The 22912-nt window shown below is 43.0% G+C and overlaps 1 protein-coding gene across 4 annotated transcripts; it reads left to right on the forward strand.

Moving 5' to 3' along the window:
* The first annotated feature begins 1122 nt into the window (after positions 1-1122).
* tmem260 (transmembrane protein 260) lies at positions 1123-22484 on the forward strand. 4 transcript variants are annotated; one of them, XR_008633087.1, is made up of 19 exons: positions 1123-1262; positions 1344-1454; positions 3779-3810; positions 4914-5065; positions 11347-11524; positions 11615-11728; positions 11924-12103; positions 12186-12226; positions 13300-13386; positions 13716-13824; positions 13922-14094; positions 14696-14867; positions 15188-15327; positions 15825-16001; positions 17114-17167; positions 17411-17495; positions 17614-18163; positions 18283-18342; positions 18692-22484. XR_008633087.1 is itself a non-coding variant. In XM_020919761.2 (17 exons), exons 2-17 carry the CDS (start codon positions 1346-1348, stop codon positions 17872-17874), a joined length of 2064 nt encoding a protein of 687 aa, XP_020775420.2. In that variant the 5' UTR covers positions 1123-1262; positions 1344-1345; the 3' UTR covers positions 17875-18191. The 4 variants fall into 4 exon arrangements, 3 of the variants coding, with proteins under 3 accessions (XP_020775420.2, XP_055016274.1, XP_055016269.1); XM_020919761.2 differs by lacking the exons at positions 18283-18342; positions 18692-22484 and having other exon boundaries at positions 17614-18191; XM_055160294.1 differs by lacking the exons at positions 1123-1262; positions 18283-18342; positions 18692-22484 and adding an exon at positions 4181-4373 and having other exon boundaries at positions 1361-1454; positions 17614-18191.
* Positions 22485-22912: the final 428 nt, after the last annotated feature.

Genomic DNA, 22912 nt, shown 5'->3' on the forward strand with positions numbered 1-22912 from the left:
TTTGTAAAGATATCCAACATATTTTTGTTCACATTTAGATCTGAGGTGTTTTCAAAGTGTTCCTTTAATTTGATCAGTATAGATGAATCTTCATGTGTATAGACAGATTAGACTGAAGAGCTGTAAGATCGCTCATCTGTGTGAAGTAGATAAGACTTGACTCATAGACAAAGGTTTTCTTACAGATTGAACAGCTGAAAGGTCTTCCGCCACTATGTATTCTCATGTGTACATTGCTCAGTTCATTCTAAATTCTATTTTACAGACCAAACAGCTGTAAGGTTTGTCTTCTGTGTTAGATCTAAAATGCCTATTCAGATGACCATTTAGGATAAATGTTTTCTCAGACTGAACAACTGTAGGGACATGCACCTGTGTGAATTTAATTATGCCTTTCAAAACTAAAGTGATGAGCAAATGTTTTCTCACTCATTGAACAGCAGTAAGGGTGCTGTTTTTCTGTAATGTTTATATGACTTTGTAAAGTATATTTTTGAGTAAATGCTTTTTTACACGTTGAACACCTGTAAGGTTTCTTTCTGGTGTGAACTATAGAGTGCATTTGTGAGCTCTGTTAGGCCGTGAACGTCTTTTTACTAACAGTGCACTCAGGTGTCTTGCACTCTTACTAGTTCCTGACATGTTATTGTACACTTGTGTCATTAGAGTCTCTGAAGCAGACTCCTCTGAGCAGGTGGGCTCCTGGCTAGAGGTTTACAGTCTTCTTCATTACTGTCAGATAGTTACGTTTGTCCTCAGTGTCTAAAAAAGTCCATGTGGGTCTCGGCTGTGGTGTGCACCTGCTGTGTGTCCTCTCTGTGCTGTTTGCCTTTGTAGAAACAGAGAGGACTGCTCTGCACTTTTCACACACAACACAGTACTCCGGCAGCTTCTCCTGTTCCTCTGATTTTTCTCTTATGACAAACTTACGTCGCAAACTTCATTTAGCTTTAACTCTGTGCCGCTGCTCCCTCCTCCGCAGTTCTTCCATATGCAGGGGGCGTGTAGTTCCTGTGGTAGTTTCCTGTGGTCCTACGGTAATACCGCGGCGTAAATCCTCTGTGAATAAGAGCGCTACGCCAGACTAAGACTACGCTACTATGATGACTACTTCCGTCGAAACTTCCCGGTTTGTCTGAAAATGTTTCGGGCTCTCTCCAGGAAAACATGAACTCAAGAAGCAAAAGGAGCCACTGTGTAGATTTATGAGCCCTCATCCCGAGGAGACAGACTTGCGTCTTAAAAGTTATCGAAAGCAAACGGTAGGTTCGCACATTAGCCCTTTGTAAGCTAGCTCACAGAAATCCGTAAGGCAACAGTGTTAAACTTATTCTCCGTTTTAGTGATGCCCTGGGCGCCGAGGAAAAGTTGGATGTTGTGCGGTGCCACGGCGGCCTGTGTGGCGGCTCTGTACGTGCCGTGTGTCCAGAGGAGCGTCCCCGGGGGAGACTCAGGTCTGTGCTGCAGTCTGTGTGTTTGTGTGTGCGCTGTGTGTGGTCATGTGGTGTATGTAGTAGTCTGTAGGAGCCAATCCAGAGGCAGCCCGCTCACAACTCAGAGCTGCGGTGCTGTCCGTGGTCCTGCAGCCTCCCTCTGTCAGTCCTCTGTCAATCCTCAGTCAGATGTTTTGATCAACACCTTTGATAAATGAAGCCTTATTGTAATTTCAAACAGACGCAGGCCTGTAGGCTAAAAGTCAAATATACCAATTAGAAACATTATAGCACGGGAAATAAAACAATTAAAGACGTCACGTGATGGTGAATTCCTGCGATTTGATCTTACTTAAAAGTTTCTACATTTTGAATAAACTGAAACACGTGAAGGGTTTTTCCCCCAGTAAAGGTTCATATACAGAGCAAACCCATCACAATGCAGTATCAAGTCACATAGACTCTAGGCCTATGCACAGTCATGTTCAGACGCTTTTTCCATTGCTGTTCTGTTTAACAAGTGTATAATAGTGAAAAGTTTTGGAACAGAGTTCAGAGAAATATAATTTGCATCTTAATACATTTTTTCAATCATATCATAGGCCTGTGTGTGTGCAATAATGTTTGTCACATAACTTTACTTTTCCCATTGCTGTTCTTTTTAACAAGTTGTGAAGTATACTAATGTTTTGGAAAGTTCAGAGAAATGTCATTTGCTCAGTACCATCCAACATTCTTGTAATGCAGTAGTTTCATTTCAAGCCTTGCACAATTACAAACAGTGTTTAGAAGTGATAGCGCGGTTACAAACTTGTAAAGTGGACTGGATGGCATGAAGGCTGTGCCTGTTAGGTTTGTGCTGCTCTGGCAGTTGTGCTACAAAAGGGAATGCACACTGGCAGTGAAAGCACATGAAAGCTGGGACAGATAGAGGAGCGGTGAAGAGGAGCAGTGGCCCTGCTGCTGCGGCTGTCGTCTGAACGCTGCTTTGAAAGCCTGGCCAGCCTCTTCTCCACAGCGTTTAGGGATGGTGCAGGATGCCCGCTCTGATAGTGCCAGCTGAACACCCCTGGAATTCTCCAGGTCTCCGTCTCTGTGTCCTAATCTCTTTAGGTGTGCTGTGCCCTGGAGGGGCTGGAGCGCAGCCCTGCGGGGACACTGTTGTCTCGGAATGTGAGTGTGGAAATGATGGGGATTATGGCAGACTGGTGTGGGTGCCCGTGCTCCTCTATCACAAAGAGTCTTGGCACCCGTGCAGCTTCCCCGTCGACTCCATATTTTCTCTTTTTGGTATTAGGGCTGCACAAATGCCTCTTGTGGCACTGAGATGGCTGTTGGCTGGCTGTTTGCTGGCTGTTTGCTGTAGCTGCTGTGCTTAGTGCTAAGTGTGCCATTACTGAGGGGAAATGAGAAAGTGTGATGTAAAGTGATGGCAGCGGCCTCATGCAGGTGTGACAGAGCTTAAGCCGCACAGGTGCCTTCATGCTCCATTAGACTGCTCACACAAGTGCAGCATCAACAAGGCTCCACCAGACCTGCTTTAAACACATGCATTACCAAACTGCAGATTCAATAAGGGAGAAGATATGTGTTGTATAAGCTGTAAACTCCTTTTCCTTTGTCCATGATCTTAGAAAACCCAAACCTGACCGCACGAGTCAAATGGTATGGTCCGATCAATAACCTGTAGAGGGAGCGCTGATGAATCCAAATGTTATCAAAGTCATTTAATATGAACAAAATTTCAATTTTGCTGAGTGGGAGAGGCAAACATTGGGTGAGAAATCAGTGTAATTTGAAACGCTCTGGATGTATTCTGGCACAAATGGGTTTGTGCCCAAATACAGCTCCACAAATAGCTTTTGGGGCTGTCCTCTTGAGTGTGTGCTGCACCTCACACTGAGCCTGTCACAAATGTGCAGCCTGCTCTTATTTTAGGAGCTTACCTCATTCTGTGCGTGTCAGCAGCCTCCTTTCTGTTTGGGCCCAATGGACTGGAGGAGACACGGAGACAGTGCGAGTGGGAGCGGAGCATGGGACTGCACATTATTCTCACATCAGCATATGTGTGCCTTTGTGTGACAGAGCACCACACATGTTTAGTGTGTATGTGCAGAGAAGGGAGGGAGAGCGAGGGGGGAGGTGTCTGGGGAGAGGGAGAGATGAAGAGAATGAGCATGCCGCTTAGGAAATGTCACACTGGGAAGATTTGCAGGTTTTGATCCTGGCAAATTAATGCAAAACCCCAGTGCAAGTATTTGATTTGGGAAAACTTTGGGAGCAGTCTTGTCTCTTAATAATAATGATTGGGTTTACATTAATTTCCTTCCTATTCCGTTCCACAGGAGAGCTGATCACCACGGCTTGTGAGCTGGGGGTAAGTATTAGCTGTATTGTTTAATCAATTCACTCATTAACTCTCATAAGCATTAAGGAAGTTTAATTAAGCATGGGCAGAAGCAGATTAATTTACTTTGAGTCCACAGGTTTCCCCTCTTTTCTATACACTTATTTTACTAAGTTGCAAGTAGAGAATGCTATAATTTGCAACCCGTTTTTCAAATCCAATTAAAATCAATGGTGAGGCGATGGCTTTTGTAGGCTTTGCCTTATGTACGGTATAAGGCTTATTATATCCACCCCTCTTTTTGTGTGTGTAAGCCGCAAAGAATGAAGTAAATCGGGTTACCAGTTCTAATAAGTTTTATTATTTAATAAAGTTTATTACGCTGCTGTGATCCTTTTAGGGAGCCTGTGTCGGTGTCACTATGCCAGTAATCCTGTGGTTAGTGCTGCAGTCCGTGTGGCCTGTCTGTCTCCTCTCAGGCCTCCCCAGAGCCTGGAGCCCTCTCCGGGCCCAGACCTCCAAAGCTCTGCTCCTCTCCACTGACTGTGCCTCTGCTCCTCAGCTCTGAGCTGCAGTCTGCCAGTGTACCACAGGCCAGTCTCATACTCACCTGTCTTTATTTAGTCTTAGTATTTTGAGGTGTCGCTTGTTGTTTTGTGATGAAGTAGTTTAGTGTGGAGCCCATAATGTCCCTGACACTGGTTTGTGTGAGTGTATGGAGGTGACCAGTGCAGTCCCACTCTCACCTTTGTACTCAGTGTTATTTGAAGAGCGGCCCTCTTCCTCTGGTTCATCTTATCAGAGCAGAGAATGAGCCCATGTTTAATGACTGAGCCTTATCTGCACAAGGAGACTTAGCGGCTAATTGCTGTGATTGCTGAGCTCCCCCAGGCGACTGCCACTGAGCTCCGAGGTGGTTTGGGGCTGGTGAAACCACGTGCTTTGCTCTGTGTGGACTCTGGGGAACTACACTGTCCTTGGGAAGAGGCCACAGCAGCAGCAGCACCAGAACACTTTGATGTTAGACAAATGGTTCATTTCATTATGTCCTGTACACGTTCTTTTGTCGTCTATCACTCAAGTTTTCTCACATACTTGCACTGTTCTCTATAATTGTGTATGTGTGTGTGTAGGTTGCTCATCCTCCAGGATACCCCGTCTTCACGCTCTTAGCCTGGCTGTCCATGCGTCTTCTGCCCTCACTGTCTCCTGCCCACAGTGTCAACCTGATGAGCAGCCTGCTGGGGGCGCTGGCCAGTAGTGCCCTCTGCCTTACTGTGTGCAGGTAAGGATTGTCCAAGTCTAATGAGAAACCTGGAAAATACTGGAAGATGTAGTCATTCTTTTCACAGGTACTATTTTTGTTATTTTTTAAACCAATTTTATTATAATCAGTCTCAAGCACTGTAACAACTGTGGGCACTTTGAAATGGCCAACAAATGCTTAATTTCAATATATTGACACAGAAGCCAGAGAAATCAATATTGTATCAACATATCAAGTATCATAATATATTGATAAAGCTACTTTGACGCACTTCCTGTATTCTCATTTCTAGGATCTGCGCACATTTTCTAGCTAGTGTCTCAAAACTAAGGATGTGTAATTTTTTTGGCGGGGTGGTAGCAGAATGACTCCTGGTGCGCTGATGGTGTATCTTTTGGTCGGCTTGACAGTGACGTCCCTGATCCCCTGTTTAGTATGCTCAGCCAGAAGCCAGGCATCGTCCTCTCTGTCCCAGCACCCTACCCTGCCTGTTTACCCATCAGCCACCTGGAGTGAGCGCACACCTCCCTGTATATCACAGTTACCCAGCCTCACAACCCCCACTTTCTACTTCCTGGTTCAATGGTGCCACCCCCACAGCGCAGCAGGCTTTCAGGCCCAACATGGCACGACTTCTCCTTCTCTCTGCACTCCTCACCCCATAAGAACATGTGAGAGCTGTGTTGTCAAACACCCTACAATTTGTCCTGCCACTGCTGACCCCACTGTGTTCACTCTTCTTCAGTTGTGTGCTCAGACCTCCATACATCACCCTTATGCTGATGTTAGTCATTTGGGGCTTTGTTGAGGGAAACATATTGTGTCAACATTTCTCTTTTTGTAGCTTTTTGCATGCTAGTGCTTTTTAAATGTCTACAAGGCTCACCCAGGAGCTGCACTGGTAAAAGAAGTACAGAACATTGACACTGGATGTTTATTTGTCCTCAGTGCTACATGACTGTGCTCTAGCAGTTCACTGTTAGTCTCTTATAGAGCCTCTCAGGGTTTTGTTTGTTGTGCACTGGATGTGCCACCGCACCAGCTTTTACTAGTAATCATCATAATTATTATTAATTATCATTTAAGCCAAGTGTAATGATCATTTGATGTGAAGCTCCAGGAATCAACTGGAAAATCAATCTATTTTTAGTTTAGTGTATTTGTAGAATATCAGATATTGTGTGTTTTAACCCAGTGATAAATAATGCAGAATACTGGTATAGTTATTTATTTATTTATTTATTTATTTATTTATTTTTACAATCTTTTACCCTTGTAACAGGAGTTTGTTTGAAAGACAATCTACACTTATTACACCCTACACCAAAACAAATGAGTTTTGGTAATTTTATTTTCAAATGGAAAGAATATATTGCTTTTAATACAAGTACTTGAAGGCAGAGTAAAATTGTAAAACCTTGAAATTCATCTGGAATACTCCCAACATGGAAAGCCTTTGATGTATCAATTTAAATGAGTGGGCCAGATTGCTGTGTTTAATGTGGGGGAATGTAAGTTGATAGGCTTGGAAGCCACTTCTCTCCCTCATGAGTTTAAATGTAGCACTTAGCTTCCCTTTGATTTGTCAATTACAGTTTCTTGGCTTGATCATGTGGTTTGATGGCCAAATTGCATGTCTTGTTCTGTTTTCACACCATGGTCTGACAAGTCTTTGAGGATGCTGGACGCACTGAGAACTGCTATCGATTGCACTTGGAGTTTCCCAGAAAAACACATATGGCATTTGGAATGCTAAAGGCCTCCGCCACGGCTCTTGAGAGGAACGCTGTCTTTATGGCAGGATAATCCTGACAGCTCGGCGTTCAGTTTATCTGCTAAAGCTGCTCACAATCTCTGCTACCTGTGAGGAATCTCTTTCCATTCTCCAGATTATCCTGAGACAGCACAAACCCACACCTTAGCATAGTGACAGCCGCTCTGGCAAAACAATCCAAAAGGCTGATGATCAGCACTCTGTCTGATCACATGATTACATAACTGCAGTGTTACCTGTAAAAGGCCCCCTGCCAAGCTCTGGCCCCTGTGGCACAGCTGATTCACAGTGGAGCAGAGCGGGCATGGTGCCATCCCAGCCCTTTGCTCCTTATTTGGTGGTGCACCATATGCTCCCAAGTCACTGTCCATGTTTCCTTCACCAGGAAGCCCAGGCTGCCCTCTGTTCTGGGGTATCTTTTTAAAAAAACAGAGTGTTTTTTTTTCATGTCCTGCTTTTACTTTCTCTGGTTCACTATAATCCTGACTTGTTTCTTACTAAAGCCCAGGACAGAAGGGCACATGTCTGTAGTGTTGGACATACAGACTGACTTTACATATGTAGCTCAAACAGAATGTTGGCTTCATTCAGAACATTGACAGAGAAGATATGTTGTCTGAAACCGTCTTTGCCCTCATGTGGCACACTTACTGTTTAACATGTGCTGTATTTAGATAGCATCATCATTCCAAGTGGAAGGGACAGTGCACTTATTGTGTGTGTAAAAGCACAAGTCAATTTGAGTTTGTCTGCTTTAATAGAACCCAATCTGCGGACCTTTTGTTCCATCCTTTCAGTATCACATTTGTTATATTGTAGTCCACCAGACCCCCATCGTCAGCATGACCAATGGTTCCCCCAGGACTCATCCTCTAATACAGTTAAACAGATGTCTAATGAAGATGTTATTTCCTCATTACTGGCTACAGGACGGGGCGAGAGCTGCAGAGGAGGAGGCAGGAGGGCTAGATAGGCAGCCCAATATAGTCACACTTTAATATTCCGTTCGCCCGTGGGCCTGAGATTGTGTCTGCCTCGGACGTCAATATCCCAGCGCTCCCAACCACAGGCAGCCTTAATAAGGCAGGCAGCGGGCACCAAGGCGGATCAGCCTCTGCAATTACAATTCACACAGAATTAGTTAATGGAATCTATACAGCCACATTTATGTATCACTGGTGTGTGCCTAATGACTTTGTTGGAGAAGGCAGCAGTCAAATGGTATATAGTGAATTGCATAAACATAGCATTTTTGCAAATTGTTTTTCTCCTCTCCCTCTTCCTATAATTTTTGTGTGTCGGGTGGAGATTAAGATGGCATTCTGGGAGAAATTGTCATGTCAGTGGCTGCATTGTTTGAGCCGAATTGCGGTGATTAATTTTACAGGCACTGAAGCGTTCTCCTGGAGGAGAGTTTGAGAGACAGAGCCACATACTCCCCCAGTGCTCACTGAGGGAGGAGGGCAGAGGAACCAGGTCCAAATCTGTGACCTTTGATATAAAAATAACACAATTGTATTATATGGAAAAAAAAAATCTTTATATTTAATTTGTAATATTTATTTTTTGTTTTTGTTTGCATTTGAATAGATACTAGATTGCTGTAAAATAAAGTACTCAGCTTCAATCTCACAAAAAACAACTACCAGTAACCACTGTATAAAACTCCTAATTAGGGTTTATATTTATTGTTTTATTCATTATCAAATTAATTTTAATTGAATAATTATGTTATTTATTGTAACCTATATTTTATATTTTGTCTATGACTAAAATATTCAAAAATAATTATGTTTCTTCAATCCTGCTGTTTTTAAAAGAAGAACAATGCGCGTTTAGACTGACTCAAAGCCTTGATTCAAAGCTTTCATTTCTGTATCAAATGCCTGGCTTCACAAATCCAAACACCATATGATGCACTTAGCAGTTCCATATAATAGCTGCTAAGTACCCTGCTGTTGTCCTGGCCAGAGGAGAGCCGCGGGGTGTTATCACGGGCCAGCTGGAAACCTCCGCCTCCGAGCAGGGCACCTCCTCGCTCTGTACCCTCTTAAGGAATGTGTGATTCCTTTCCAGCGCTGCCTCCCCAAACCTCGGCTGGGTTACACTACAGAGGCAGTGGCACGGCTCTGCTATTGTCTGCTCCCCGGGGTGGTGTGGGACAGTCACTCTTTTGGCTCGCTCTATTGTCAAGCTTCATTCAAAACCAAGCTTTTTGTGTGCTGTTATTTAGCACAGGCGCCTGCTGCTGGCACGGCTCTGCAGCGGGTCAATGAGACAAGACCCATTTGGACTTTGGCAAAAATATATTGTTCTTTGTACTGGTAGAAGCTCGTTAGTATTTATACAAAAACACATGGTCTTTCTTGTTAATGTGGTACATGTTTTAAGATCCTTTACACTAGATGGAAATGGACTTTCTTTGGTATTCACAGCTAAATTGTATAATATTTGCCACTTTATTTTGTGGTGACAGGCAGTGTGATTGAATACTCTAGTTGTCAGGGTTGTTATTCTCTTCAGGCCATTGTCACTGAGCCACAACATTTTAACACAGCCCCATCCAGCACTGCATTGAGTTGTGATAACAAGGAGCATGGCTACAACGGTGAGAGGCGATGCCGTGGTTTATCTGTGTGTCCTGGGAGCAGGCAGCCTGGAGAATGAGCTGTGCAGCGGCTGAGAGGCAGCCCGGGGCCCAGGTGGTCCCTGGCAGACAGACAGGTCATTTACAGAGGCACTGTACACACATCACTGAGCTCTGGCGCTCTGACACACTCTAAAAGAGAGATTTGTCAGTCGCTCAGGGAGAATAAAGCAGAGCAGAAGAAAGAATATGTGCTGCAGACGTATGGGAGGAAGTGTGAGTGCTGGAGATCAGATGCCAGAACACACAGGGTAATACCCCATCCCTGGACCCCCATCACTCCCCTGCACCGAATGTGACCTCAAATCGCCCCCCTGCTGGAATTATAAGCTACGGGTTAATTGTCACGCAGTGAGGTAAAATGATGGGTGTGGGGGTCTGTACACCTCAACAAAAGTCCACACTCCCTTTCTTCATCCTCCCCTCAACTTAATACTAATTCCTGAAGCGGTATGGTGAGAGAGACGTCGCTATCTCTTATTAAAAGCCACTCCGAGACGCCCCATCAACACAGCTGACTAACCCCCTCCCCAACCCTCACTGTGAACAGAGGAAACGGTGGTGAGGAGGAGTGAGAGAGAGAGAGAGAGAGAGAGGGAGAGAGAGAGGGAGAGAGAGGAGCCAAGAAAAAAGGGGAAGTAGTCGGCGCACAGGACTTTTCTCTCTGCCTTTCTTGCTCTCCCTTTTTCCTGATTTCCTGTGCTCTCCTCAGAAAGCTCCATTGTTCCCCTCGCCTAAGTCTCATCAGGCCTTTTGTGGCTGACTATCACAGCGGCAGGCAGAGAGCTGGAAATGTATAAATGGTATCATGCCTTGTGATTAATGGCGGTGCTTATGAGTCAGGTCTGATAACGGGCTGCTCTCTACTCAATTTCAGATACCGTTAATGGAATCTGTCTTGTGCGATTGTAATGTGAGAGCGCCTAATTTGCTATGGAGCTTGAAGCTGTCACCGGCGAGGGATTGTGGGGTCATAAGGGACCTGGCAGCCGTTTGGCCTGCAGCTTGTATCTGCGGTGCTGAATAGAGCAGCTCTCTGCCTGTCAGTTAGCTGATAGGCTGATGAGGACTCTAAGCCACTCCACACAATGGCGGAAAGGGCCATACTGCCTGACTTCCCTAATTGTCGAGGCTGCAGCTCATATTTCCGAGCCAGCATGCCGGGGACAGGGCTGCTTTTTATTCTATTTTTCCTCTCGTGCTTCCTCAACTTTTCTCTTCCTTTTTTGTGAATTTCATCCTTCGTCCTGCACACTTGTCTCCCGCCCTACAGACGCACACCCCTTTAACACACACTTTTTGTCCCCCCAATAATTTGTTCCCCACTCTCTCTCTTTCTCTCTCTCATTGGAGTAAGTGGTGGGTCTTAGCGTATGACAGATTATCCCAAGTTTCCTTCAATTACTGCAGAAGAGATGGAGACAGAACAGGAGAGGATGAAGACCATACTTTTGTGCTCTCAGTATATTTAAGAAGTAGAGGATAAAGTGCTATCTCCCACATGGCGGTTTCTCTGCCAGCCTGCCCCAGATCGACTAACAGCACAGGAAAGAGTTCCTATGATACCAGAATATTTGGGTTCACAGTGTTTTTCAAGGTCTCGTCCGAAAAGCAAACTTGGGCCGAGGGAAGATTAGAACGGGCCTCCAAATTAGTCTGGGGAAGTGTCTGCTTTTCTGACTGGAAAATTTAAATTATGTGTGAAACTGCTATGAAGCTTTTTATGTTGCTACAGTGTATGTTAGGACAAATAGAAAAGATAAAAATGGTTTGTTCAAATAAAATATAATTGCTTTTTAGTGTGTGAAAAGTTGAAAATAGTTGGGCTCATGTTGTTGAAATAAACTTCCAGAGTAACTTCTCAAACTTTTTGGACAGGTTAGAAGGCCCGGTTCCTGGAGCTGCTTTGGCTGGAGGGATGTTCGCTGTGTCCAGACTGACCTGGCAGTGGTCTGTGGTGGCCGAGGTCTTCACCCTCAACAACCTTTGTGTTGGTTTGCTCTTCTTCTTGTCTGCCTGCTTCCATTGTGCTGACAATGGTCCCGAAAGAAGCAAAGTAAGACAAGTAACATTTATAGTTACAAGTAACATTTATAGTTATTTCAGTTTGTTGACTTAAATGACTTAATGCTCACTGCATTTTTAGATTGCACATTTGGGGGCTTTTTGCTCTGGATTTGGGCTCTGTAACCAGCACACCTTGGTTTTGTACATGGTCGTAATAATTCCTTGGGTGCTACACCGTCTATACGCTGAAAAGGTAATGCAATCTGCCATTTATGTCTGACATTTTAAACTGTTCAAATACTCATTGCACGCAGTAGAGAATAATTATAGACAAGACTATTAAGATATCCATTAAAATAGTTTTAGACTTATGATTAAAAGTTACACAATGTTGATGATGTGATCCTTTTTATACACTGCGTTATTAAAAGTTGTCCTTTGTTTCTAGGAGTTGTCATTGCACAGGCTTGTGTCTCTGGGGGTGTGTTTTGGAGCAGGTTTTTTGCCATACATCTACATACCTGTGTCCTCCTTCCTAAACACTGCTCGCTGGAGCTGGGGAGACCAGACCTCTCTGTCTGGTCTCCTCACTCACCTGCTCAGGTCTGAGTATGGCACCTTCAGTCTGGTACGTCTACTGGGTTTATATACTCACCATGTATCTGCACCATTTGTTTTTTCTTGTTTTATGTGTCCTGTTTTGGTTTTAGGCAAAGACATCAGGCTCTGTGAATATGACCATGATGCTTCAGTAAGTGTATTTCAAAATTAATTGTATTTTCTGTTGTTCTATAAATGCATTCATTTTTCCACACGTCTTAAATGCAGGTTAGTACCAATGTAATGTTGTTTTATGTTCTATATAAAACTAGTAGCAGATTAGGAGTATGAATAATAGTGATACACTGTCCCACATAGTTTGAAGATATAGGGTCACAGGTGTTTAGCACAGATTTAGCCTCAGTCACACTGGACCACAGTCATTTTGAGGCCCATCTCCTCTGTGCCTTTACTCCCCACAGTAGCTTTTGTTCTTCCCATTTCTCCCTCTCTCCTGAAAGCACTAGTGAACCTGCTTAGAGGGCCAAATCGCTGTGTTCTGTTTCTCCAGCAGTTTGAAATGATCACTCAGCTCTGGTGTTTAAGCGTGACAAGCTGTGATGACAGACACTGCAATAGAGCTGGAGAAATTGTATTTTTTCCTCCACTCAAGCTCCCCCACCTCCACCCGAATCCATCCCTGCTCTCTTCCACCACCGCTGCCACCACAGTATCATCCTTCTGCTGATAGGATGGGGGTGCATGTACGTCTTAAGGCCCCCCACTATCGACCCCCCTCTGCCAAGCACCCACCCTTCCCTATCACCCCTGCTGCTTGATGGACAAGCACACCTTCAAGATGGGGGAAAAAGGGGAACATGACAAGCATGTCAGAGTGAAGACGTAAACCCTCTGCAGAAGCGGGCACACTCTCCCACAGACACACATGTGGAGCACTCTCACATAGTGTACATTCAGAGATATAGAGACTCAATAATCTGTCAAATAGAGATGGGTATTAAGGAAGAGGCAGGAAACTGTGTGCTCTGAGCAAGCGCTTGCTGACTGACAGCAGCTGTGAGGAGCGGACGGGGCAGCGGGTGGTGGATGACACAGTCATTTGTATCTGTCAATCCCATTGAAAGAAGACACGCATGTCCACTCAGTTTGTTTTTATAGAGGGAAGGCCAGTTCATAATTGGTGTCCTTGAATGTTGCAGCAGTGACTGAAGTTTTTACTTTGTTGGGCACTTGATTATTTAGAATCTTTTGTCTGTGTTGTAGAGCCCAGCTGGAGCACTGCCTGGCAGACCTTTCACTTCCTGTGCTCGTGCTGGCAGGAAACGGGCTGCTTCTCTCCATAAAGGACAAGTAAGAAAGAAAATACAAAATCAAACAATAAATATAATTATGTTGCTTTCAGTATATAAGATGCTGCGCTGTAACTACTTATGAATCACAGTTAGCTAAACTTACACTGACTCAGTCAGCCTTAGAATATCAATCATGCATTTCTTAACTGGATTACTTACTCACTTTCCTTCGACTTGTGATGTCGAATTATCCGCGCTAATGTTTTTAGTATGTTGTTCAACACACAAAACATTTTACATTTTAGTCTCTGTCTAGTCAAAATAAATACAAAATCAACGGGATTATTTTGAGTGTTTGTAAGAGAATGTGCATTTTTTGTGTTTCAGAAAATGTGGCACTATTTCGTTTCTTGTGACTGCCATGCTGCTGGTTTACTCATTGTTTTTTGCATGGAGAGCCAACCTGGATATAGGTAGACCCCTGCTGCTGGGAGTGGTAAGACAGTGTTATCATTTATTATAGTAGAAATGGACATGCACTGACTTTTTGTACAAGGTAAAGCAGCTCTCTGCTGTGTGCTCCCCTCCTGCAGGTTGAGCGTTTTTGGCTACAAAGCGACGCTGCAGTGTGTGTGCTGGCAGGCCTTGGCCTGAGTCGGACCTGCAGTATTTTAGAGAGGAAACTGGGCTGTGGGGCATTATGGAAGATAACAGGCTGGCTCCTTACAATCACTCTTGTGGCGCATATTGTGCACATCAATCACAAGTAAGCTTTGTATAGCACTGCTTTTCTACTTTCACAGATTTCAAATTAGCCATCTTGTGAGGTAAAAGATTTTGATAAAAGTTGGTATAAAGACTAAACCCTCCTGCAAGTTTCCTGAGTTAATGTGATTTGTTTTACTCTAAAACTTCATGCTGCAGGTCTGAACTGTGCATGTCAGGTTTTCTGCACTCACACCATGGTAGAGGCTAAGGAGAGGCACGGTTAGCACATAGATTCTACTGCGAGAGCTCAGGCTCAGATGTTGGCTGTCCGAAAAGGCAGATTACTCCAGCATAGTGCAGGGAAGTGCCAGACAGCCATCATGGAGCAGCTTTGATCAAGGGGAGTGCATGGCCTGTGCTGTCTCACCCATCACACCTGTCTGCCTGTGATTAGATAGGCAGCCAGTGCAGTGCAGCAGAGTGGGAGGGGCGGAGGCACTGACAACTTACCTTCCCAACACCTTGATGCATACCTGAAAACTCAAACCTTTTATACCAGTAACACTTTATTAAGCAGTAAGAAGGCTTCCAACTATGCTAGAAGTTTAACAAAAAACTTTATTTATGTTACAAACAAATGTTTCTGTCTTCAATTGTAGGGAATGTGACCTTAGTACAAACAGTGTAGTGGAAAGGTTTGGCCAGGAGTTACTTTCCTCTGTCCCCAAAAACTCTATCATCTTGACCAGAGGAGATCTCCCCGGAAATTCTCTCCGCTACCTGCACTACTGTCAAGACGTGCGGCCAGACGTGCAGCTCGTGGATCAGGAGGTGAACTATTTCTAAATGCAGTAAATAGGCCTAAAGTGAGACTGAAGCAGTTCTTAAATACAGAACTGTATACAAACTAAAAAAGAAATCACACATAGAGATGTCTATAGATTCTAAAAAAGTAAACTTACCTGTAAAGTGCTTTTTACATTGTTTATGTCACATCAGCTGAATAGTTAGGGTGATTTGTTTAGATTTTGAATTCACTGAAGAAAGATAAGGATCGTACACATACTTCTTATAGAAAAGTGTAGCTGCCACACTGACACTTGTCAGTTTTGTTTAGTTTAATATGTGAAACAGTATTTTCTTGTTTGCAGATGATGACATACAAATGGTACATTGCCAAACTGGGACATCACCTTCAAGGAGTGCACTTTCCTGGCCGCTACTGGGACCCAGTTGACACTGAAGCAAAACAGACTTTCAGTTTAAAGAACTTTCTGTCCCGTAATCCACAGTAAGTCATTCTGCAGCACTAACAGAACACAAAGGAACGGTATAAATGTGAAAGCAAATATTATAAATTATAAATAAGAGATTGTAGCATAATGGGGGGTAATACTGTTCTCATTGAACAAGTAGGTGATTTAATAAGGCAGAGATCTGCGGCCCTGTGAGTGAAGGAAGAAGATAAGCTCAGAAGGTCGTTCCAGCCATAAAAGCACTTTGATGAACCAAAGAGGTCAACTAATCTGCTTGATTTGGTTAAACAGCCTCTGATGGACTCATTTCAGCTCTCTGCTCTTATCCACCACCCCTCAGGAGGAACAGGCACTGTAAATACCAAGCCCACCAGGGGGCAGTGTTTGCCAGGCCAACATGCCTAACACAGTGCGGGGCAACAGTGACCTGGGGGCTCTGAGTGTAATTGAACAATGAGAGTCATGATGTTCTCTAAAAGGTGTAAGTATCTCTTAAAAACTTAAAAAAATAGTTTAAATGTCTTTTCTGCAGAAGAGATGTGTTTGCCTGTATTGGCTTGCCTGACGAAGACCAGAGCTGGGTGCAAAGCTTTTCCCGATGGCCCTTTGGTGTGTGTGACTATTTAGTGCCTGTTCACAAGAATTTTCATCCTGAAGATTGGGCTCAGCGGACTCGCAACATGTACAACTGGAGTGAGCCACACAACAGGTGCGCTCAAGTCTATGCCTCATGAGCACAACATTTTACACACGTTACACTTGGGGCAGTCTAAAATGTCACATGCTTCCTCTAAAGATTTTTAGCATATTTGTATGATTTAGACTATCAAAATAATATTAATATTATTATAATCATATTATTATTATTATATTAATATTAATTTTGCTTGTAAACACTGATGTTGCAGTAATCATTTAATATAAAGGTTTGTCAGTAGAATGCAAATACTATAATATTTTCTGTTTTAAAATGTAACAAATACTGACATAGCACAGTTTTCTTTGTATTAGACTACATTAATACAGACTATAATGTTGGGCTGAAACAAGTTAATTGATTAATTGATACAAAATGATATTGTATTTATCATCAACCACGTTAGTAATCGAATAAGTGTTTTCCAAACTAAACACAAACCCTGGGTTGAGAGGGATTTATTCCCAAATGTGTCAAGTGAAACAAAAAATATGTAATAATAAAAACCTCATATTCACATTCTGTTGAAACAGCTTCTCCTCAATGAATCCAAAGAACAATAACCAGATTAATCACGAAAATGTTCATTATTTGCAGACCTATTGAGTGAATATTCTGTAATTTTTTTTATTTTTAACATCAGCATCTGCCTACTCCTTGTGTAGTTTGTCTCTGTGAGTATGTCTTTGTTTGTGGACAGACACAGCAAAACATTAAGCCTTTGGCCATTTGAAATGAGACTTTAGATGGAGAATAATGACTTTCATATTGCATTTTGTCAATAGCTGTGTCAAAAGTGGAATTAGTCAAAGCTCTGTATTCACTGGCTCTTGCCCCAAGCCCTTCATTCACTCAGATATCCACGGCTGAATACTGTGACATTATTCTGTGCACATTCATGACAACCATGTCCACCAAGACCAACAAGCCAAATATTAGCTGCACAGCCCTTTTAAAGTGCTCTTTTGAAGAAGAGGTCACATGTTCACAATCAACAACATATTAAAGTCTATTTCTTGTTTATTTGTAATGTTTCATAATTTAGCACTTCTTGTTATCAGTTATTATAATAACTGTAATATGTATCAGTATTGTCTCACTGCTAAATTGTTGTGTCTCAACAGTTTCAGTGCTTCATCTTGGGAGCGTGTTGCTAATGAGGAGATGTGGCAGGCCAGGTACAGTGAGCTCTTTTTACTTCTTGTACTTGCTTGGAGCACATGAAAGCTGAGTCACGATGCATACGAGTGTGCCTGAACATCTCCATAAACCAGTCTTGTGTGCTAGAGCATCTACATGTACATTGCATTTGCTGCTGCATCTACATAAATCACTCCATTGGAGTGGTGCGTCTGTGAGCAGTGGATCTGCATGGCTCATCCATCCAGCACTTAGCCCTGAGCCCTGTGTGCTTTGTTTAGGATGAAGACGGCTTTCTTTCTGTTTGACCTGGCAGAGAGGATGATGGGAGAGGCAAAAGCTCGCCTCTTTGAGCTCTCTTATACTGTGAGTGTAACCAAACACACATTCATATCACAGCAAAAAATGTCATGACAAGAAGAGTATCATTTGTTGTTCCATTCATTTATGCTGAGCTCAGACATTGCCTGTTGTGTGTTTGCAGCTGTATAAGGACATAGTGGAGACTTATTCTCAGTACCCTCCTAACTGGGACAAAAACTTGGCTCTGGCCTGTGAGAGGCTGCTTCGCTTAGGTCATCAGGGCTACAGCTCAGACAGCCTGTTGACCTGCAGTGTGCAACACTTCCGCCTTTACTTACAGAAGGAGCCCAAGGATCCACAGGCTGCTGCCATACGCTCTGCCATCACCCACCTGAGCAAGGAAAAGGACCGACTTCACCAGAGGCTAAGGAACACTACATGATAGCATCTATAGACCTATGTAGACTCAGCGGTGAGCTGTGTCTAAAGACATGACACTGTGAATGTGCAGCCTTTCTCAGGAAAAAAGACTTCAATGTTACACAGTTTACACTACTGCTGTCAGAATAATGTTTACAGTTTACTACATATATGTTTTCTTATAACTTTAAGGATTTCCTGCCTGACCTCATCTGATTGTTTCCCTCCTACTCAAGCTGTACTGATTTGTCCTCACTTAGTACAACTACGCTGAGGAATGACCAATTTGGAAGGCGAAACAAGGGATTAAAGTAATGTTTTTAATGTGGGACAGACTTATGTCATGCATTGGGTACTCACTCATTTATCCATCCATCTTCGTTTAATGTTTTGAACTGATTAATTTTATTCATTTCTACTGGGGCAGCAGTAATCCCCTGTGGATGTGAATGAAATGTAAAATGTGCCAATGCCAAGGATCGTTTTTGAGGTGAGTTAAAAGGTTTAATGGATGGTGGATGGTATGATGTCTGTAAATGTTGCAGGAAGTGTTGATTAGTTAAATATAAAATCATGTGCCTGCTCCCTGTGTTGATAGCAAAAACCTTTGCATAACAGCAAAAGTGCTGTATTTGTTGAATCATGTCAACTGAATGTCACAGCCATACTATCATCTAATCACCCACTTTTGCAGTGACCACTTAAATGACTATAAATGCTGCATTATTCTTTTTAATACTGAGTGAAGAGCATTCAGTTGTTTTGTAGTTTTCCTACATATAGTTGCTATTATTGCTGTTATTAAGTGTTTTGACTGTTTGTTTTCTGTTGTCACACAGTGTCAGTGGCAGCACATCCTGCCTCTACCTAACCCCTCTGTTCCTCTCCTCTTTGCTGTCTCTGAGAGTCAGTTGCCCACCCTAAATCACCGAGCTGCCGAGGATTGTGGGAACCCATGGAATCGCCGTGACCAGGGGTGCAGGCAGGGAGCCACAGCAACGCTGGAATGTGGGGCGTCTGAGGAGATAAGAGCTGAGAGCCCAGCCAGAGAGAGGCAAGAGATGGAGAGGAGCTGGAGGTGTGGGGTGGGGGGAACAGGAAGAGCACAAGTCTATGAATGGGAATCAGAAACAACACCATAAACAGCCACTGTGCAAGAGAGAGTGAGATACAGAGTGGGGCACACTCTGGAGATGGGAAGCCAGCCTTATTCTTCTTTGCATTTCATTTACATCCCTGGCCGTATCGACCAATCGGATTGGGAGCAAAGCCCATGGCTTAGGAGGGGAATAAAAAGACAAAATGCCTTTGCTGCTCTCATCCCTTCCTGATAATACCCCTTCTGTTTTTCTTTTCTTTTTCTCTCCCGTCTATAAGTAGATACTGTCCGAAATGCCAGCCCAAAACGACACCTCCGCTTGCTGTGTATCTCCGATAGACCAAGTGGGAGAAGGGGCTGAAAAGACAGCTTTAGGAGCTGGCCCTATCTCCTCCACTCTCCCTGGCTGGATGGAGGCTTGGAAAGGAGAGAGGGTGGAGCTCTGCAGTGTGTTGGTTAATACAGTGTCATAGACACTATTCTGAACTAGCCACAAAGTCTTATTTTCTGTAAAAGTTTGTCTCATAAGTGCACAATGCCCCTTTTCTAGGGCTTTGATGGAATACATGCATTCTTCTAGCACATTTAGTGAAAGAGTGTCCCTTGTGCATGGTGGGCAGAATGCAATAACTTGTCTGGAGTTAGTGTACTCACCATCTCCATCGTGTAGGTAGTGTATGTTTATTAAGCAGCCGGACAGATATGTGTTGTAGAATTGGTGATTAAAATTGAATCACGATTTAATTGCTGTGACAATATGCTATTTTGGTAAAATCATTATACTGTGATTGACTGCTTCATTGTTTAATACACTAGTCACTCTAAAAACAACCCTTTTCCCGTCTCACTCCTCCAGCCTTTTTCATGCCCTAAGTGAGTGACAGATGAATTTAACCAATCACAGTGAAGTGTGACCTCTTAGAAGAACTAGATGACTTCAGTGACATCTTAAAGGCTGAATACGAAGTTTTTAAATCATTATGATTGTGTGATCTGGCTCTAAGTATTCATTTTTTATCTTATTGCTCCCCCATAGTTGGTAACACCATTGCATTTGTATGTTTCACTTCTTGTCAAAGGGATTAAAAGTGAATAGTACTTTTGTGTTGTTTTTACCTTGTCCTGTTTCTAAGGGTTAGACATTTTGAAGTAGAGGTTTTGAGAAAGAAGAACTTCTCTAAAAGCATTCAGATTAAGAGAGCCCTTGACACCCCACAAACTGGTCATTTGTAGAGTTTATTGGGACCTGAAATGTCATTGTGCCCCTAAACAGCCTCAGTGGTCACAAAGTGGTCATGTGTACATCACGGCTGAGTTTATTGTTGAGAGAGGATGAAAACTGTACACAGAAGCAACTTAGTAGAACACATTGGTGTGTCTTTATGGTAAACATGAAATAACTGAGTTCTCCAGAGCGTAAACAGTTCCTGTTGTTATCTTATATACACACATTTGTTTATTTGATACAGCCCCTTTCCACCACGGCACTTGTGTATATCAAAGACGGCAGTGCAGCGCGTAATTGAAAATGTCTAGCGTGGAGAAAGGTCTCTCTCGGCTTTGACTGTGAAGAGGCAGAAAAAGCCCTGTGCTCTACTCTCTTCTTAGATCTATTTAAATAATTGAGGAGTAAACTGACAAATTAGGTACCTTTATAGGCGCCCCGGGGCTATATCTAGGGTGCTACAGTTTCACCAGTACAAGACAGCGCCACAAGGCACTGGATAATATCTTGTGTGTGCTTTGAGAAGGAGGGGGTTGGGGTGCTAGTGGGCCAGGAGGGGTTTCGCCAATCAAGCAGGCCACACTCGCTCCCCCAGGTTCTAATTTTGTGCCACATTAAAGAGCTCGGCCTCCATTTAGGACACAGAGAGGCATTTTCATAATTTGCAGGGTCTCCTCTAGCTCGGGGTGCCTTCTCTGCCTTTCCTCCTCACTCCGTGTCTGAACGGAGGGCCTGAGGAGGGAGACGGCTAATTCACTTGCCTCCTTTTCAACCAACCAGCTTCAGTTCTGCATAATGTTGCTGCTAGGTGTGTATAGCAGCTAATATTTATCTCTTTAATAATTCCTTATTAGACCCTCATATTATTTGACTTTATAAAAGCGAACAGTTCTCATTGTCAGCTATAGGGAATCATGTCATCCACTCATTGTTGAGACATTAGCCCTAATTTATCCCTCTTATTTCCTGAGAAGAGTTAATGCCTCTGATCTGTACCTAATCTGTGGCCAAACAGCTATGATATCTGCTGAGATAAAACCTTTAGTCTCGTGTACACACTGTATAATGCATAATCCAGGTTAAAGTTGTTCATTTCCTCTTGCTGACACCACCCATTCATCCACTAAGGCATGCGTAAGCATTGATTCATATGTGATTGGTCACATAATTCACAGTCTCAGGGGGCATTTCATTGCTGACAGACAAGCTAATCTAAAATCCTCCAATTTACAAATGAAAATCCCACCATCCAATTGAGCTAATAGAGAGACTTGAATGGGATAATAAGATGTGGTGTAATACTGTGTAAAAGCCTGTAATGTTGTGTTGGTGTGAGAAGCTCGTTGACTGGATGTTTGACTGTTTGCAGTGATTACCGGGGCCTGCGGGCCTGGCTGCAGCTTCAAGCCTGGGACAGAGAGCTCGTCTCTGGGCGAGGACATACACAGGGACCTGAGGAGGCTGCAGCACCAGGAGAGTTTGGGTACTCTCTGCTCTTCTGTATGCTCTTCTGTATGCTCTTCTGTATGCTCTTCTGTATGCTCTTCTGTTTGCTCTTCTGTTTGTGCCTCTGTCTATTCTTCTGTCTGTACTTCTGTCTCTTCTGTGTCAGTCCCTCCGTCAGTCCCTCTGTCTGTTGTCCTGCCTGCCTGTCTGTACTATTGCAGTGCTTGCAGATGTGCACAAACAAGGGGGGATTAAAGCAAAACGAATCTAAACAGACAAATGGAATTAGAGTGATGGGTGTCGGTGGGCTGGTTCACACTGATAAACATAATGATGCTCTGTGTGTGCGCTCCTGTCTAGAGGATTATCAGTGGTTAGGTGTGTGCTGGGTATGGCGCGCTCACTGCTTTTGGGTGTCTGTGTGTTTGCCTATCTGTCTCTGTTTTTGTAATTATGTACATGTTTATTTGCTCTTGAATCAGCTCTCTACTTGTGTGTGTGTGTGTGTGTGTGTATGATAATAAATATGTTTTTCCATATAGCTTTGCAAAAACAAGTCCTTCTACCCCCTTTCTGTGCGCGGACAGGCTTCCGTTGGTAGGGCCATTAGCATCTTGCCAATCAAATGGCTGTTAATATTTGTGCACTTAGGACTGTATACCAGCCAATTATTGACATAGAAAAGATAGCAGCATGAGTTTGAAATTAACAATGTTTTATTGTCCTGCATGATAAAGGAGACTGTTGATAAAAGTCACGCATGTTATTCTAGTGCTTTTTGTTTATTATTTTATTATGGTTGGGGAAATTTTTGTCCTGTTTCTGTACAATTATAACATTTGAGTTGGTCAAACAAACATACAAGCATACACGTGTATTTATTGCAGTTCATGTCTTTTTTTTAAACAATACTGTACATTTATAAAAGTGTATAATATTTATCCAACTTTTGTGTTTTTTGTGTGAATAACAAAGTCATTTAATAAATATTATCCTTTATTGTTTAAGTGTTTCCCAAACTTTTTTTCTGGGGACCCATATTTTAAAAGTCACAAATCTTTGCGACCCAAGTCAAATGGACATTATTTGTAAATCACAAAATAAATCTGTGACCGATATTGAACATTAATGAGGATATTTTATTGTTGACTGAGTGATTGTGTCTCTCTGAACAATTAGCATTACTCAAGTTTTACACAATGAAAAACAGTCACTGAAGCAGCAATAAAAGGTAAATTGCATATTTAGACCTACATGCAAATCTTGACCAGGTGACCCAAAAAATCTCTT

This window comes from Boleophthalmus pectinirostris, unplaced genomic scaffold (genome assembly GCF_026225935.1).
Source record: "Boleophthalmus pectinirostris isolate CB_2022bp ecotype Guang Dong unplaced genomic scaffold, ASM2622593v1 HiC_scaffold_10, whole genome shotgun sequence".
Lineage (NCBI taxonomy): Eukaryota > Metazoa > Chordata > Actinopteri > Gobiiformes > Gobiidae > Boleophthalmus > Boleophthalmus pectinirostris.

Bases quoted from the DNA above. Each gene is read 5' to 3' on its own strand.
- tmem260 (XM_020919761.2), top strand. From the start codon at position 1,346: ATGCCCTGGGCGCCGAGGAAAAGTTGGATGTTGTGCGGTGCCACGGCG. The intron at 12,104-12,185 runs GTACGTCTACTG...TTTTGGTTTTAG, and splicing joins AGTATGGCACCTTCAGTCTG to GCAAAGACATCAGGCTCTGT. The intron at 16,002-17,113 runs GTGCGCTCAAGT...GTGTCTCAACAG, and splicing joins TGGAGTGAGCCACACAACAG to TTTCAGTGCTTCATCTTGGG.